This window comes from Oncorhynchus kisutch, linkage group LG28 (genome assembly GCF_002021735.2).
Source record: "Oncorhynchus kisutch isolate 150728-3 linkage group LG28, Okis_V2, whole genome shotgun sequence".
Lineage (NCBI taxonomy): Eukaryota > Metazoa > Chordata > Actinopteri > Salmoniformes > Salmonidae > Oncorhynchus > Oncorhynchus kisutch.
This window is the reverse complement of record NC_034201.2, coordinates 39,733,266-39,752,007: the sequence shown is the minus strand read 5'-3', so window position 1 is coordinate 39,752,007 and position 18,742 is coordinate 39,733,266. Positions and strand designations below refer to the sequence as shown.

Below are 18,742 nucleotides of genomic sequence, written 5' to 3'. Positions count from 1 at the left end.
TTTTAGAATAAGGTGTAATTTTAGTAAAAGGCTGCCTGAAACTTTATAACTCCGGTGGTCTAAAACCTCAAATGAGGGATTCCATGGTTAAGTAAGGTAAAACAATCATTCAATTAATCTTTATTTGTGTACATGAACTATACTGTACATTGACACATCAAGACCAAAACTGAAGTTTTAACTCAGTTTTGGCCAAATTTGCAAACATCCTATAGACTTCTACTTATCTAGTATCTCTTTTTCATCCATAGCAATAGTTGACTGAAACCAGTTTGGAGGATACTATACTGTAAGCCACCAGTCAGATTCCCATTATAAATGTAGCTAGATTGCTTCCTGTTCAGAATAGGAATTGTGCATGCACAGGTAAGCATTTGTAAACATTGTTATAGCAACGGCTTCCGGTTAAACTCCAACGCCATGACAACTGACCAGAAAGCAGGATCTTGCTATTCTCTTCAGGACATTTCAACTTACGACACAAGCAGGCCGTTCACCAAATGGATTCTGATAAAGCTGTGGCAAAGTGAGTAGTCCTGCATTCTATACTGTTTATGCTTTGATACACACTCCAGCATCATCAGTCGACCCATAATCCTCTTCTCTTTAAGAAAGCTAGCATCTTCACCACAATCCTCAACAACAGCCATGATGTGATTTCATGTGAACGTACCCAGCACCGATTACATCTTAATGTACGGCAATCAATATGGTCTTGACATGCGCGTACACACAAAGGTATACTCACACACAAACAGACACACAACGCACACATGCAAACACACACACATAAACACTAAGAAATGTGAGCTGGTTGCTATGGAGGATCAAGGTGATTAAGAACAAGAAGATCAAACGAGTTACTGTCTTTAAACCCCCATGTTGACAGTAACAGAGCCATGCTTGTGTTAAGATTTTCTCTGTGGCTTGGCGCTTGCCCATGATGGAGATGAGATTGTTGTGCTGAATTACAATGGAATTGGAACCTCGGCATGGATTTTAACTGGAGTACAATGGGACAAATGTTGTTGCAGTCTCTCTAAGCAATGCAGTCCACTTATCTCACCCTACACACCCTGCCCTATTTTTACAGCCCAGCTTACAGTAACTCCTGTACTGTCTACAAATATCAGCAACCATCTTGGAGTAGCTTATTCCATCAAGTTTGTATAGGCCTACTCCATAGAATTCTGGATGTCTTTCCGACAACCATAGCCAAGGCAATGAAACAAAAGCTATGATATTACCTTGCGCAAGGTATCTTAAGTTGATTTATGCAACAATCCATGACATGACATGAAAGCAACACAATCAGAACACAATTATGCCATTCATTACATAATGCAATTCATCAACATTACAGCTTTCAATGTATCTATCTATTTTGAAAACAAACTTGGCATGTACATGAACAGACCATGACGGAAATAAAAGATGTCTGAAAAAGTGCAATGATTGGCGGCTACTGATAGACATCAAATCAATTCAATCAAACTGTATTTGTCACATGCTTGGTAAACAACAGGTGTAGACTAACAGCTTACTTACGGGCCCTTCCCAACAATGCAAAACATTTCAAATCAAAAAATAAATCGAGAAATAATAGAACAATAATAACAGAAGGAATAAACACACAATGAGTAACTCATCCACCCTGTAGGTCTTCACAGCAAAAGCCCTGTAGTTTCCCAATGAGTAACTCATCCACCCTATAGGTCTTCACAGCAAAAGCCCTGTAGTTTCCCAATGAGTAACTCTTCCACCCTATAGGTCTTCACAGCAAAAGCCCTGTAGTTTCCCAATGAGTAACTCATCCACCCTATAGGTCTTCACAGCAAAAGCCCTGTAGTTTCCCAATGAGTAACTCATCCACCCTATAGGTCTTCACAGCAAAAGCCCTGTGGTTTCCCAATGAGTAACTCATCCACCCTATAGGTCTTCACAGCAAAAGCCCTGTAGTTTCCCAATGAGTAACTCATCCACCCTATAGGTCTTCACAGCAAAAGCCCTGTAGTTTCCCAATGAGTAACTCATCCACCCTATAGGCCTTCACAGCAAAAGCCCTGTAGTTTCCCAATGAGTAACTCATCCACCCTATAGGTCTTCACAGCAAAAGCCCTGTAGTTTCCCAATGAGTAACTCATCCACCCTATAGGTCTTCACAGCAAAAGCCCTGTAGTTTCCCAATGAGTAACTCATCCACCCTATAGGTCTTCACAGCAAAAGCCCTGTAGTTTCCCAATGAGTAACTCATCCACCCTATAGGTCTTCACAGCAAAAGCCCTGTAGTTTCCCAATGAGTAACTCATCCACCCTATAGGTCTTCACAGCAAAAGCCCTGTAGTTTCCCAATGAGTAACGATAACTTGTCTATATAAAGTACTGCACAAACAGCCCTAACTCATCCACCCTATAGGTCTTCACAGCAAAAGCCCTGTAGTTTCCCAATGAGTAACGATAACTTGTCTATATAAAGTACTGCACAAACAGCCCTAACTCATCCACCCTATAGGTCTTCACAGCAAAAGCCCTGTAGTAATTTGAGAGGGGACTCTCTCTATATACTCACCATATTGATAGCATTCACTGGGCCAATACTGTTGACAAACATGTCAGTGTGGATCACGGTTGGTTTTACTGAAAGAAGAAAAAACAAGTGTTATGATGCACATTCAATATTCGGTGTTTAGGTTTATTCATGTCTATCTTATGTCAGGGCTAAATAGCTTGTACTACTATAGCAGTTAGTGTGTGCGAGTATAAAATGATGACACCATGGAGCTGTCCATGGTGCTGAAAACAGACTTTACGTACCCTGCACTAAATATTCTCTCTCTCTCTCTCTCTCTCTCTCTCTCTCTCTCTCTCTCTCTCTCTCTCTCTCTCTCTCTCTCTCTCTCTCTCTCTCTCTCTCTCTCTCTCTCTCTCTCTCTCTCTCTCTCTCTCTCTCTCTCTCTCTCTCTCTCTCTCTCTCTCTCTCTCTCTCTCTCTCTCTCTCTCTCTCTCTCTCTCTCTCTCTCTCTCTCTCTCTCTCTCTCTCTCTCCACCATGGTACTCTCTCCCTCTCTCTCTCTCCACCATGGTACCGGAGCTTACTGCATGATACAGTACAGATGTAGGCTCTTAATAGCGAGCCAGTTTGCAGCGGGAAAATAACAGGAAATGTTAATTATTATGTGAACATATTTGTATATATTGTTTGTAAGAGAAAATATTTTTAGGATCCTACATCTGTCCTGAGCCTGAGACGATCTCTGCTTTTCCAAGATATGGATGTGGTAAAGGCTTTGACACACCACAGACACGGCTTCTAGTTTATCTCCAATCACAAACTCTCTCACCATAAAAGGAATGTTACTAGAGATTATATAGTGAGTGAACATAAACTGGCCCCATGTAGTGAGTTTCCGACTGCATAATCGGTGTCAAAAACATAGCATGATAAAAACTCAAACTTAAAGCCATACTTAGTTCCAATTGCCAGCTGGTAAATTGATTTCTTTGAAAAACACAATAAATATGACCGAATACAAATTAAATAAAAACATAGCTTGGCTTTCTGAATTCCCAGACCACTTTAGAGGATGATAACATTAATGCAGTCGTATAAACAAACTGCTACATTCATCATGGGAATACTCATCAAAGGTGCAATGGTGTGTAAAACCTATGGCCAAACAACAAATGCAGCAAGCTACCGTTTGGACGTCCTCATTTCCTTTGGCTCCAGGTTGGCTTTATATTATACCTTGTCTATACCTGCATGCCATGACGCACACCATTTCCTTTGGCTCCAGGTTGGCTTTATATTATACCTTGTCTATACCTGCATGCCATGACGCACACCATTTCCTTTTTAGCAGATAACATTGCAGCCTCGTTAGCTATTTTGCTATACATAGACTGCAGCAGCATTACAATTGAATGAGCTGCACAATGGACTTGAAAAGAACTGTCCGAAATCTGCAATTAATCCAAATCCCAGTTTTCAGTGCATGGTAGCAATCCCAGTTTTCAGTGCAACGTACCACTCTTGGTAGTTGTTAGCTAATTATACCCAGCGTGTAACTCTGGCAGCCTGGGAGATGACAGGGTGCAACATCATATCATGTTTGATGGTAAGATGGTAAATCTATTGTAGCTGTATGCATTTTCTGTCTGAACATGGGAGCTGACCCCAGCTGCCAGCCCAAGTGAAGGGAGAGAAAGCTACTTCACTGGCTCTATACTTGGCCAACAGCAGTGCAGGGACAGACGAGGCTAATAGGCCTATGATGGATAACCAGACGTCCAGGTTTCACAGCTCACACTGTGTCTGCATAATAATGCTAGAATGTTGTTTCTGTTGTACCAACCTTTACACAAGTCATACTGGGGCGGGCCCATGGCCCTGTCGACTGAATGGGCTCCGTGAAATGAGAGGGCTGTCTGTGATGATGCTATCAGTGATGATGGTGTCTGCTCATCATTCATGGCCTGTAATACTGATGTAGATAGATTGTGACGAAGGCGTTGATGCCAATGGAGATTGGTCTTTGGGGAGGGCGGCCATAGCAGCAGCAGCCAATCAATGTGCAGTGGAATGACACCTACCTCCTATATCTGGTCGCAGTTTGTTATCGTAGCCATCTAGTAGGCTGTTTAGGATGTTGGTGACATCGCTCTCATACACTTTGGGAGTCAACACCCACGTTTTGTTTGTCACATCATCGTCATTTTCAGTCTGGAGGGATCTGGGAAGAGAAAAGGGGAACAGAGGAAATATGAAGCAAGGATTTTTCCATCAGCACTATAAACAGCAAGGTAAAATGAAAAGAGAGAGAATCTTGTTATGCTGTCAATATGTAAAGCAACAATCCACAACAACAGCACAGAAAAGACCACTAAATCATACTAGGCTAAGCTTGCTATGCGTTTAGGCTCCATTCTTTCAAATGTGCACTGCCCGCTGGTTGAAATCAAAGGACAAGGCAGAAATGGGATAAAAGGGCAGAACTCCTGCTGGTTGCCACTGATCTCTATGTGATTCCCTACATGAAAATCCTCACAAAGTGACACCAGCCCCACAGTGCAGCTGGAACTGAGAATAACGGCAATGAATAGTAGCATAGTGTTCAAAAACAAAAACCCAGTTAGGAGAGAAAGACTGTTACCCAGGCCCTTTCAGAACGCTGAAGAAATGCACGGTGCGAATAGTGGACCTGACATTGTTCCTTTGAGTGAGATTTTGTCATAGAATGATTGTTCTCTGCTCTCTTTTCAGTGCTTGAACAGAAGGGTCCGTCTTCTGAGTTGGCTCACCTCTGTAAAATGTCTCAACCAAGTCACCAAAAACACAGTCAGGAGAGAAACATGGGGAGAGAATGTTCTGGTTCCTCAGGCCCTTTCATAACACAATGAAGAAATGCAAGGTACAAACAGTGGATCTGTTGTTCCATTTGTGAGATTTCTTCTTTGACATTCCTTGGTTCTCTGCTCTCTTTTCAGTACTCAAGCAGAAGAGTTAGTCTTGGGAGTTGGCTCACCTCTGTAAAACATCTCAATGCATTACAATGTCTCAAAAATCCTAATGAAAATGTTCTTCACTCAGCCAAGAGCCAGTTAACTGAATTACACACTGAATAAAAGTGTTTTGCAATGGGGCTGGGATACTGAGGCTGGAGGTGTGAATACACCTATGATGCATTGGAGTGTAGCACAGATGAGTCTTATCTAGAAGTGCTAATGACAACACACTGTCATGAAGTGTGTGATTAAACTAACAAGCACAGATTCAGGGCTCTGGGAAGTTGTTACCGCCAATGGCACGATAGATGGAATATGAAGGATTTCCATTGTGTCAGAACATACTGTACCAAGAGCTTTACCCAACTCAGTAACCATGGAATCTGAGGGATACTGTATACAGTGGGGCAAAAAAGTATTTTGTCAGCCACCAATTGTGCAAGTTCTCCCACTTAAAAAGATGAGAGAGGCCTGTAATTTTCATCATAGGTACACTTCAACTATGACAGACAAAATGAGAAGAAGAAAAATCCAGAAAATCACATTGTAGGATTTTTAATGAATTTATTTGCAAATTATGGTGGAAAATAAGTATTTGGTCACCTACAAACGAACAAGCAAAATTCTAGACCTGTACTAGGCTGGGAAGACTGAATCTGCAATAGGTAAGCAGCTTGGTTTGAAGAAATCAACTGTGGGAGCAATTATTAGGAAATGGAAGACATACAAGACCACTGATAATCTCCCTCGATCTGGGGCTCCATGCAAGATCTCACCCCGTGGGGTAAAAATGATCACAAGAACGGTGAGCAAAAATCCCAGACCCACACCTAGTGAATGACCTGCAGAGAGCTGGGACCAAAGTAACAAAGCCTACCATCTGTAACACACTACGCCGCCAGGGACTCAAATCCTGCAGTGCCAGACATGTCCCCTTGCTTAAGCCAGTACATGTCCAGGCCCGTCTGAAGTTTGCTAGAGAGCATTTGGATGATCCAGAAGAAGATTGGGAGAATGGCATATGGTCAGATGAAACCAAAATATAACTTTTTGGTAAAACCTCAACTCGTAGTGTTTGGAGGACAAAGAATGGTGAGTTGCATCCAAAGAACACCATACCTACTGTGAAGCATGGGGTGGAAACATCATGCTTTGGGGCTGTTTTTCTGCAAAGGGACCAGGATGACTGATCCGTGTAAAGGAAAGAATGAATGGGGCCATGTATCGTGAGATTTTGAGTGAAAACCTCCTTCCATCAGCAAGGGCATTGACGATGAAACGTGGCTGGGTCTTTCAGCATGACAATGATCCCAAACACACTGCCCGGGCAATGAAGGAGTGGCTTCGTAAGAAGCATTTCAAGGTCCTGGAGTGGTCTAGCCAGTCTCCAGATCTCAACCCCATAGAAAATCTTTGGAGGGAGTTGAAAGTCCGAGTCAACAGCCCCAAAACATCACTGCTCTAGAGGAGATCTGCATTGAGGAATGGGCCAAAATACCAGCAACAGTGGTTGAAAATCTTGTGAAGACTTACAGAAAATGTTTGACCTCTGTCATTGCCAACAAAGGGTATATAACAAAGTATTGAGATAAACTTTTGTTATTGCTCTTGCTGCTGGTGAGTCCCTGATCCACCTCTACGCAGACGACACCATTCTGTATACTTCCGGCCCTTCTCTGGACACTGTGTTAACAACCCTCCAGGCAAGCTTCAATGCCATACAACTCTCCTTCCGTGGCCTCCAATTGCTCTTGAATGCAAGTAAAACTAAATGCATGCTCTTCAACCGATCGCTGCCTGCACCTACCCGCCTGTCCAACATCACTACTCTGGACGGCTCTGACTTAGAATACGTGGACAACTACAAATACTTAGGTGTCTGGTTAGATTGTAAACTCTCCTTCCAGACCCATATCAAACATCTCCAATCCAAAGTTAAATCTAGAATTGGCTTCCTATTTCGCAACAAAGCATCCTTCACTCATGCTGCCAAACATACCCTTGTAAAACTGACCATCCTACCAATCCTCGACTTTGGCGATGTCATTTACAAAATAGCCTCCAATACCCTACTCAACAAATTGGATGCAGTCTATCACAGTGCAATCCGTTTTATCACCAAAGCCCCATATACTACCCACCATTGCGACCTGTACGCTCTCGTTGGCTGGCCCTCGCTTCATACTCGTCGCCAAACCCACTGGCTCCATGTCATCTACAAGACACTGCTAGGTAAAGTCCCCCCTTATCTCAGCTCGCTGGTCACCATAGCATCTCCCACCTGTAGCACACGCTCCAGCAGGTATATCTCTCTAGTCACCCCCAAAACCAATTCTTTCTTTGGCCGCCTCTCCTTCCAGTTCTCTGCTGCCAATGACTGGAACGAACTACAAAAATCTCTGAAACTGGAAACACTTATCTCCCTCACTAGCTTTAAGCACCAACTGTCAGAGCAGCTCACAGATTACTGCACCTGTACATAGCCCACCTATAATTTAGCCCAAACAACTACCTCTTTCCCAACTGTATTTAATTTTTATTTATTTATTTATTTTGCTCCTTTGCACCCCATTATTTTTTTATTTCTACTTTGCACATTCTTCCATTGCAAAACTACCATTCCAGTATTTTACTTGCTATATTGTATTTACTTTGCCATCTTGGCCTTTTTTGCCTTTACCTCCCTTCTCACCTCATTTGCTCACATTGTATATAGACTTGTTTATACTGCATTATTGACTGTATGTTTGTTTTTACTCCATGTGTAACTCTGTGTCGTTTTATCTGTCGAACTGCTTTGCTTTATCTTGGCCAGGTCGCAATTGTAAATGAGAACTTGTTCTCAACTTGCCTACCTGGTTAAATAAAGGTAAAATAAAAATAAATAAATAAATTGACCAAATACTTATTTTCCACCATAATTTGCTAATAAATTCATTAAATATCCTACAATGGGATTTTCAGGATTTTTTTTTCTAATTTTGTCTGTCATATTTGAAGTGTACCTATGATGAAAATGACAGGCCTCTCTCATCTTTTTAAGTGGGAGAACTTGCACAATTGGTGGCTGACTAAATACTTTTTTGCCCCACTGTATGGTGACACCACCAACACATTAAGACTTTATAGAGCGATTCAGGACAGCTTAGATCTTTTGGCCATTCTTGGACATTGTAAATGGACCTGATGTCGAATCAAATCAAATGTTATTTGTCACATGCACCAAATACAACAGGTGTAGACCTTACTGTGAAATGCTTACTTACAAGCCCTTAACCAACAATGCAATTAAGAAAATATTTACTCAATAAACTAAAGTAAAAAAAAAAAAAAAGTGACTATGCATAGATAATAAACAGTGAGTAGCAGCAGTGTAAAGTCCGGGTGGCCATTTGATTAATTGTTCAGCAGTCCCCTCTGTTCTAATAATAGAACTAGAATGAAGATTGAAATAGTTAAACATACTTGTTCTGTGGTTCTAATCTACTGCAGAGTCGATTGAGCCAATAGCATTCAGGTGCTGTTCCTACTTTTCAGCAGAACCCAGTTGTCAACGGAAATCCCCCAGAGACAGCTGGATGAAAGAGTAATCTGTGTATGTCCCCCAGACAGATCTAAAGTATCCGTGGCTAATTTGGTAATGGGAGGCCCATAAAAATGTACAACTTAGAATGTGACACTGGAGTACAGTAATGTTATTGTAGCTACTACCCCCATTGAGAACATGCTACAGCCGCAGGGCCTAGCTAACCACAAGAGGACTGTTTCCTATACTGAAAGGTTTAAATTGGCTTTTTATCGCAGTTGCATCATGTGAAAACTGCTATCAGATGTATTTTTTTTATTCACATTTTCCTCACGTACCAGATGAAAGACAATTCAATTGTCTTCAGAAAAACAGAAAAAACAATTAGGATGTATTTGAAAACACTCCTTAAAGTAGTTCTGTTAAATATGATCTCTAATTGAATTCTTATCGTCAACACCAATGATTCATAAAACATGTATTTTTTTATTGAACCTTTATTTAACTAGGCAAGTCAGTTAAGAACAAATTGTTATTTACAATGACGGCCTACTCTGACCAAACCCAGACGACGCTGGGCCAATTGTGCCCCGCCCTATGGGACTCCCGATCACGGCCAGATGTGACACAGCCTGGATTTAAACCAGGTACTATAGTGACATCTCTTGCACTGTGATGCAGTGCCTTCAAATGCTGCGGCACTCGGGAGCATCGATATCCAAATACCAGTATAATGTACAGACCCCCAAATCAGTTACTTCAATATCAGTTCAAATACTACAAACAATTGTGGGATGATTTGATGTTAACTTTAAATATATATATTTGAGCATAATGTTAACAGGTGGGAAAATCACTGCTAGTCTGTTGATAGTAATTATGTCACGTTTCCGTAAGCTATCATTTCCTGGGTTTGTGTCTGGGGCTAATGAGGCACAGCCCGTCCCAACTCTCCTCCTATCCAGCCAGACACAAGACACATCACTGAGCACCATTCTTACAATCACTACGCCAAATGAAGACTCATTACGGTAGCTAACACTGACTGCCTTAACGTAGTCCTTGCACCATTTTGCTTGTTATCGCCATAGAGAAGGTACTAGGATCTATCCCGGTGGAACAAGATGAAAATGCCTCTGTTTGTTCATTTCTTGGAGGGTAAAGATTGCAGTTTAGCTGACATTTTATAAAATGGCCTCACGGTGCTCTGTCCTGAGGACACAGAGCTATTAGTGACAGATCACCTGACCTGTGGTGACCTGGTACTCCCTAATTAGCTCACCTCTGGCATCAGCTCTATTTGTGTACCCAGTTAAGCCTAACTAAATGGGATCAGACAGATTAGAAACATTATGATTGTTTAACGGGATATATTGGGTTTTGGGCCATTTATCTACTTTCCTGGAGTCAGATGAACTCGTAGATACCATTTTTATGTCTCTTTTTATGTCTCTTTTATGTCCAGTACGAAGGAAGTTTTGCAAGCCATGTTAACTAGCATTAGTGCAATGACTGGAAGTCTATGGGTATCTGCTAGCATGCTAGTTAGTAATGGTGCTAGCGCTAGTTGGCAACCTCCTTTCAAACTGCAAGCAGACATAAAAATGGTATCCACAAGTTCATCTGAATCTGGGGAAGTAGATAAAGCGCCTCATTGTCAAAATCCCTAAGTATTTTAAGTATTGTTTTCCATCAATGATTAAATACAGCTTAGGACAGATAAGGCTAATTTGAGAGGCACAAGACTGTTGATTTCATTTTGTATTAACCGCAGGAGGTTGGTGGCACCTTAATTGGGGAGGACGGGCTCATGGTAATGACTGGAGCGGAATCCGTGGAATAGTATCAAATAATCAAACACATGGTTTCTATGTGTTTGATGCCATTCCAATCCCGCCGTTCCAGACATTAGTTCAGATAAGAAAAGGGACCAGTAGGCCTACAGTACACAGAGGGAAAGAGGGTATCCTGTTTCTTTACAACTAGCATGGGATGGCAAATGATACCAGGCAAAATACAAAATCCATTATTAAAACAGAGCAGTTCAATTGTAAAATGGGACAACAGAGGCCTACTGAAATTCTAGACACACTGAACAGCATGCAGGTAGGAATTTAAGGAAGCAGGTGATATAAATGCTTTTGAAAAAGTTGTATTATCCCCAGGCCACCCACTACAGTAGGCTTATTCCCTGTGCCTGTTGGAAAGAAACGTGCTGTTTACGATTAAGAATAGGCCCAGCGGCCCGTATCCAAAGTGCTTTCCATAAAAGTCACTTCAATGAAGGCTGGTAGTCACACAAGACACCTGTAGGTCACAGTAATAGACATCCTGAGGGGTTATACTGTAGATGCAGTTTGTCTGACATACATTACATGCCAAAAAGTATGTGGACACCTGCTTGTCGAACATCTCATTCCACTAACTTGAAGGGGTTTCCACATACTTTTTTGTTTGTCCATGTAGTGTATTGCTTGTGTTTGTTTGTCCATGTAGTGTATTGCTTGTGTTTTTCTGTCCATGTAGTGTATTGCTTGTGTTTGTTTGTCCATGTAGTGTATTGCTTGTGTTTTTCTGTCCATGTAGTGTATTGCTTGTGTTTGTTTGTCCATGTAGTGTATTGCTTGTGTTTTTCTGTCCATGTAGTGTATTGCTTGTGTTGTTCTGTCCATGTAGTGTATTGCTTGTGTTTGTTTGTCCATGTAGTGTATTGCTTGTGTTGTTCTGTCCATGTAGTGTATTGCTTGTGTAATCACAACATAGTCATGGACAGTTTAACCCAATGGGCAACATGGGCCGTGCTTCTGGCATGCTAAACAGTGACTTACTTGATTTAATCCCTTGGCTCCTATAATAAGCATAGGCCATTGATGATTGTCCTCCATATGCTATACTGTAGTTGTGTATGTTTGCTTCTTTGACAACAGTTGTTGAGTATATCAAATGATAAGAAAGAGAGGACACACTGAGAAAGACAAATGAACAATACACGTATGTTGAGTATGGTGGCCCTGCAATAGGTAAACTGTTTGGCAGTAGTGTCATCCACCTATACCGAATTGCATGCAATGTTGTCAGAAATTATAATTGAGCTCTGACTTGCAAAGCGCTGACTTGACCATCCACTACAAGTTGTAAGTATGATTGCCAGAAATGGTTGCAATATGGATCAAGCACTACACATACCCTTTGATAAGGCACACCAATGTGATAAAGCTTAATACACCTATGCCCATTGTTTTGTATGGCCCCGACTAGGGCCCACCTTAATCCAGCACTGTCTGCACATGGATTATTAGCTATTCATATTGTGATAATCCACTCAATGCAGATCACCTAACCTGTGATGCTTTATTGGTCTTTTGGAAGCAGAGACATCACAACACAAGCTGCCCGGGTGGGTTGGGGTCGAAGGGAGGTCCACCAGACTACAGGTAATCTCTCATTGTTGGACTACTTCCTGCTGGCAAGGCTTTGACACTTTCTGGGTTTACAGATACTCCTTGGGGATTAGCTACATCAGAAGGCATGTGTTTCCCCTGGGTGCCCTATGAGTGGCCGTGGAGCATGGCCCAGTGTACTGTAAACCAAGTAGTTGGAGTGAAAGTTGGATGAGTATGTTATTACTATACAATTAATACCAGAGATTCTGAGGTGCTTACGAAGTCACTAACAGTGGTTATAGAGTTCATACTCATGTAATATATATATATATATAATATATAATTCAAATAGATAGTAATACAATTGTAATAACAAATATATCCCTCAAAATGTGTCAACATAAAATCCCTTAGCCAGTTGTTAGGACAGTTCAAACCTTATGTTGTACCTAGCCATGCCAGCCCATATATACAGTGTTGCTCTTTCACAGGGGCTTATGTGTTATGACTACCTAGGATGCACCCTTATGTTGCCTTTCTCTGATAACCATGAGCTGCAGTCAAGGTGAGCTCATTACATTTCATGCGTCTCATTTACGTGTTCCCAGATGCATATGAAAAGCCTTGCCTACTGAATTCTTGAGAACAGAATCATTTTAAATGAGGTTTGAATCATGTTAAAGGCTGGCATATGTGTGAACACAATAGAACACACAGTGCAGACATTTTGATCTAGGCCAGAGACTCCATGGCCGCGTTTTCTACGATGGTGATTGAATGAAGACTGATCTATCACCCTCCATTTTTCACCCTCAGGCAGCACACAAGACAGAAGCGATGTGAGCCCTTAAACCATCCGCTTCCTTCTCAAGTGTTCATATTTTATTGGTGCAATGGGTGCCTTTTCGTGACAAGTCAATTGAGCATTTCTTTCTACAGATTGTGGAGTTAGCAGTGAACCAGAGATTGTCCATATGTGTCTCTCTATTGTTGCCTTTATTGCACTGCTTCTATGTAAATATAAAAGTCTACCATTTTGAAAAGTCGTGATTTAGATACAGGAATCAACAATTACTTTTGAATCATGATTTTAATGGCTAAGGGGGCGGTACATATGAGACCAATGGGTTTCATTGAAGTTCTACATCCATCACCTTAAAAACATTCTGGGAATGAGGACGTTTTGGATCTTGTAATATATAAGGTTCATGCATCAATAGGCTACGTCTTCACGTGCCATTTATACAGTACATAAACATAATAATTTAGAATGATATGGTATGCTATGCATCTATTTTCAAGACATTAGCTTTACATATTGTTCACATCTGAATAGCTTTGCCCAGTAGCCTACATCACCATTATAATATTCATTATACAGCGGATAAACCCGTGGAAATAATGGACATCCTTACCTGACCACTGTTTTTATTCTAACCTCCCAAAAACACGACTATATCTATTGGAGTCACATTAAGCATTACAGTTACGGATCCAATACCACTCATCCAAAGTGCCAACAATGTGCGAAATACATTCCTTGACAAGTAACTAAACGAGCCCTGGTTCTGTAACAAGCCACCCTAATAAACGGCAGGGTGTTATCCTGTCCGATAGAAAGCATAAGAGGAAGATCAGAGGAAAACATAAGATTGAAATAACTGGGCCGGACTCTCATTCTAGTATCCAAAAACTAAATATTTGCCCGGCCACACATGTATGTGTCGACGGCATTTTAATAAAAGCCTGGTATATTTTCTCCTTACCTTGTAGGAAGATTAGCGAGTAAAAACACCCAAAGAAATAGCTTTAGAGAGAAGGAAGGCTTCGCCATCGCTTTCGAGCATTTAGATGCTACATTTGGAGGAGCAATGAACACCATCTTCTTTTCGTCTTTATTGCAGATGGACTACTGTCTATCCTCACTGTGGTACATCACGCACGTAGCATAGGCTAAACAACTTGTGTTAGCGTTCGGTTCGGAAAATGTAGACCCTCTGCGGTGTTGAGCAAAACGGCCACAAAACCGATTGAATCTAATCAAGCTTCCCCGACTTTAAGAAATAACAGTAACAACTACATAAATACAGCGGCAACGGAATAGCCTAAAATCCAGCAACTGAGAAATATATTGGAGCGTCAATCTAAATCTGAATGCAGATTAACTCTGGGGTCAAAGAGGAATTGATGCACGTTGCCGCAGCACAGATGAACACATGCGTGGTTTCATTGCGCGGATGCAGAGCTGTAGAGAGAAAAATAAACCTTAGCTTGCTACTATACTTAAAAATGTACCCTAAATCGTTTTTTTTGTGTGTGTGTGTTATTTCCCTAAAATAGAAATGCCGCATTATATGTTTAGAGGGAGTTGTTGGTTTGATACGGTTTTGAATTGTGTGCGAATAAATAAAGCCAGCAAACAGCTGATATGGCGGTGATAATTAGGCTATAGGTAAATCTTGCCCATTTTAAACAATTATGGGAACAATATGTAATTCATTGAGCTGAAAGATGTGATCTAGCGTATTCTATAAGCGACTCGTCACCACCACGGACAGATCGTTCTGCTTTCAGCACCCCCGTTAAAATGCAAACTAGACCGTCTGGCTTTCCCTGTAAGCAAATGATTGAGTTGATTGATTCATTGATTTATTGATTGATTATAACAGAATAATTTACTATCTTTAACAAATATATATATTTCCGTAGTAAATAACATGTTTAATACTTTTTAGTTGTCAAAGTGCGTGATACTGGCTATTTTGTCTTGGTCTTGGAGGTTTGTAGTTCAGGGCTGTTTTAACAACCCACCCTGTGTTGTTGTTAATTGTAATTTACGAACAGTGTGGTGGTGTTCAATAGTCTCTTTTGGAGAGTATCCAAATTTGTTCAGCACATGGATTAATGTCTATATTTATGTTCCTATTTGCTGTAATTCATGCTGAGGTCTCAGTTGGTTAATTTACAACAATAACATAACATCCGATAATAGGCTATCCTTTGTTTGACAAATTATCTGATTCAGTCTGGGTCATTTCAAACATGGGAGACAGTAAACCCCAAATGGTCAGTCCCAGTTTACTTTTGCCTGAGGGATGAACCCCCCCCCCCCCAAAAAAAAATGTTGAAATATAATTTATGCACATAATTACGTTCGTGACGTCAAAGGCTTCACGTGTGCTTAGCTTTGCTTCTCTACTGAATAAACTGTAGTAGGGGTATATAAGCAGCAGTCACTTAAAGTTTGCCACTTAGCCTCTGATATAAAGCAGCATGATGCTCCCTGGAAGCCTATGTACAGTACACTGTCCACATGCATTTATTTGTTGAACACTGGCACATCTAAGCATCAAAGTGACAGTACAGTAGCCTATATTTCGTACTGTACCTTATATTTCTGTAATGCATTCCACAGGAAATTGCTTCAATTCAAGTACAACAAGATAGGATATGTATTGAAATCCACCAAATGCATAGCCTGGCCAACACCATGGGACACGTGACATTTGAACCTGCTGTATGTGCTGTCCTGTAGGGTTTTCCCCTTCACAAACCAGCCATTCAAATTTAAGATGCTCTGTGATGTATGAAAACTAAAAGTGTTCTCTTGCTTTTTCAAACTAAAAAAATATGCTCAAAACAAACAGTGTCAGAAAACCTCACTCACCAGAAGTAAATGGCACCAGATGTATCCAGTATTCTACATATTTTAATGGGTTGCCTGCCACAATCCCTCTGAACACTTAGCCCACATCCATACACAACAACAGACACACACCACTCTTTAAAAACGAGGGTCCTATGAGGATAGTGCACATGAACTCTTTGCCTGTATCAATTCAATGTTGCATGGTAAAAACTGCTTAATTCAGATACACACGAGGATCCAGTGTCCTTGCATCGACCCCTCTGCAAATCAGCAATGACAGTTCAGTTTAGTTTGACTATTTGTTTTGCCTGAATCCAATTGAATGGCTAGCCTTACCAGCTGCCTCTGCCATGTATGGACGGGGAGGTTCCTTGGTTTAATCAACAAAACCATGTACTCATTTGTACCAATTTAAGCTTGGAGTGCTACAATTATCTCAAGAAAATCTAATGCTGGTTCACCAGATTTACAATAGAACTCCTTGACAAATGTTGTATTCAACAACCACCTTGAATAAAAAGGAAGAGAGTTGGTTGAAATATCTTGCATTATCCTAGCAACAGTTTTAAACACAATTCCTCCACCTCGCCTGAAGCTTTTCTTCAAATGTCAGATTCACAATGTACTGCACGCAACATGTGGAAATGCTAACAGTTTTAGGTCATTTTTAATCACCAGCCATATATCTACACTAATGATTAACTACATTTAGAGCGATCACAACAAATCACCATACTGCCATGTTTACAAAACCCAGCAACTTGTGCTTTTTGCACTGACCTGGGAAATGATTGGAATTTGAGTATAATCAAATACAGAAACTAGACACAGGCAAGCCTGGTGTTCTCCAGCCATGCCACCTACAGTACACTCACTAAAGTATCTGCTTTGTTCATTAACATTATATTGTTAATGTAAATGTTTTTTTTTTTATGTACATTTTGTCTGTAATGTCTTTTTCGTTATGTGTTGGACCCCAGTAAGACTAGATGTGTCCATAGCCGTCGGCTAATGGGGATCCTAATAAATCAAATCAAAATTGTATTTCCCATCAGTGACTCGTAAAAAGGGATTCTGAATCATTTCCTCATCATAACCCCAAATAAATACAGTTGTCGGGTACCAGCGTAAAACCCTGGTTCATTGTTCCATTGTTTGAGGACAAAATACATCAACAACAAAAAAAGGTCATTTTTAGATAATGTGTAGTACAGTGAAACAGCTTGGAGATGTGTTGAGCAGAGGGTGTGTTGGGGTCTGATACACAAGGGCAAAGAAGACAGAGGATGGCATTATTATTCATCTCCTACTGTCGTTGTTACTTTATATTCTCACAGTGACCAGTTTAACACTTAGCCACCGCATGGTACCTTGACATCCACTGGGTAGTGAAGAAGTCTACACTGAGCTTTGAGCCTGTGTAGTTGGATGCTGATTTCAGATAATGATACCTTTACATCCAGTGGGTATAACATCTATACTTAAGTATTAAATGTCAGGATGAACCACATACTACAGATCTGAGCCTGTGTATTACTATAACAAGTTGAGAGGAGGAAGATTAACACTGCCTTAGTACACGACCCAGGTTGCAGGTTTTATCAATCGTTGTCTGCAGATTAATGAGATTCTTCTTGTTTAATTCAGTGTTATATAAGTGACCCAGCTCTCCAGGTCACCTCAGACAGATTAACACGATTAACAAAGGACTTTACAACAGCATGGCATGATTGTTGGAAGTGTTTGACTGGAGATTGTATATACACATTCCAAGGCCTTTTCTTTCAGCTAATCTCTGTATCATACAGATTAATCCAATAATTGCTCACATACACTGCTGAATTATCAGCTATCGTAGGGTTTAATTACTTATCTACATGGGCCCTATATGCTGATATGAAGACAACAAACATAAAAAAAGACAAACTGTGTAATTTGCATGGTGGAGGGAAACATCCTTTGTTTATAGATCACTGATAGACTTAATTCTTGATCAGCTTCATTAGAATCAGCCACAGCATAACTCACTTATACTGAGCCAGTTTGCTACAGCAGGAAAATAATCCTGCAGCAACAGGAAATGTGAACTATTATGTGGATTATAATTTATGGATGTTTTTGCAAGGGTTGATGCATTTTTCATAAGGGAAAATCAAGTCTGACATTTCAAAGTGGAAATTAAAAACTTCAGAAACCTTTTTAAACCTCAAATACACTACAGGTTTCACATTTCCTACATTGCAGGGAAATTCTCCTGCAACAGGGTCATCAAATTAAGATCCAACATCTGTATTTTGCCAGTTACCCACTCCTCCCCATACCCAGCCTCCATGTTCTGCAATCGTCAGATTCCTCTCTGTGTGCCGTCATTACCCACAGGATAAACAGGCACCAGTGTGCTGATGTGATTCTGTCTGACTACTCACATGGACCGAGACTCTATTTCCTGTTGTTCAGCTGATAACATCCATAATAACACTTACCCCAGGTACTGATGCATCAGCATCACACTCCCAGGCAGGCCTCCATGTCATTGGTACTGTCATGGACACCTCTCAGGTCACTACTAATCCCCTAGAGATGGTACAGAGATTTCGTATTGATTTGGATGGATGTTGGTTAGATGCTGATTTTCCAGCGGTCATTGCTGCTCAGTTTAATTCATTCAATGTTTCAGGC

At 40.8% G+C, this 18,742-nt stretch overlaps 1 protein-coding gene across 4 annotated transcripts in view; it reads right to left on the bottom strand.

Annotated features, from left to right (window-relative positions):
- Positions 1 to 14,661, bottom strand: part of LOC109873351 (gamma-aminobutyric acid receptor subunit gamma-2) — a 71,660-nt gene extending 56,999 nt beyond the window's left edge. For 2 of the 4 annotated variants that reach the window (XM_031808133.1, XM_031808135.1), the window contains exons 1-3: positions 14,181 to 14,661; positions 4,594 to 4,733; positions 2,570 to 2,637 (exon numbers count right to left, since the gene is read on the bottom strand). In XM_031808133.1, coding sequence (XP_031663993.1) covers positions 2,570 to 2,637; positions 4,594 to 4,733; positions 14,181 to 14,296 — 324 coding nt within the window. In that variant the 5' untranslated portion in view covers positions 14,297 to 14,661. The remainder of the gene's footprint in view (positions 1 to 2,569; positions 2,638 to 4,593; positions 4,734 to 14,180) is intronic. The other 2 variants (XM_031808134.1, XM_031808136.1) reach the window with 1 other exon arrangement.
- Between the last annotated feature and the right edge of the window lie 4,081 nt (positions 14,662 to 18,742).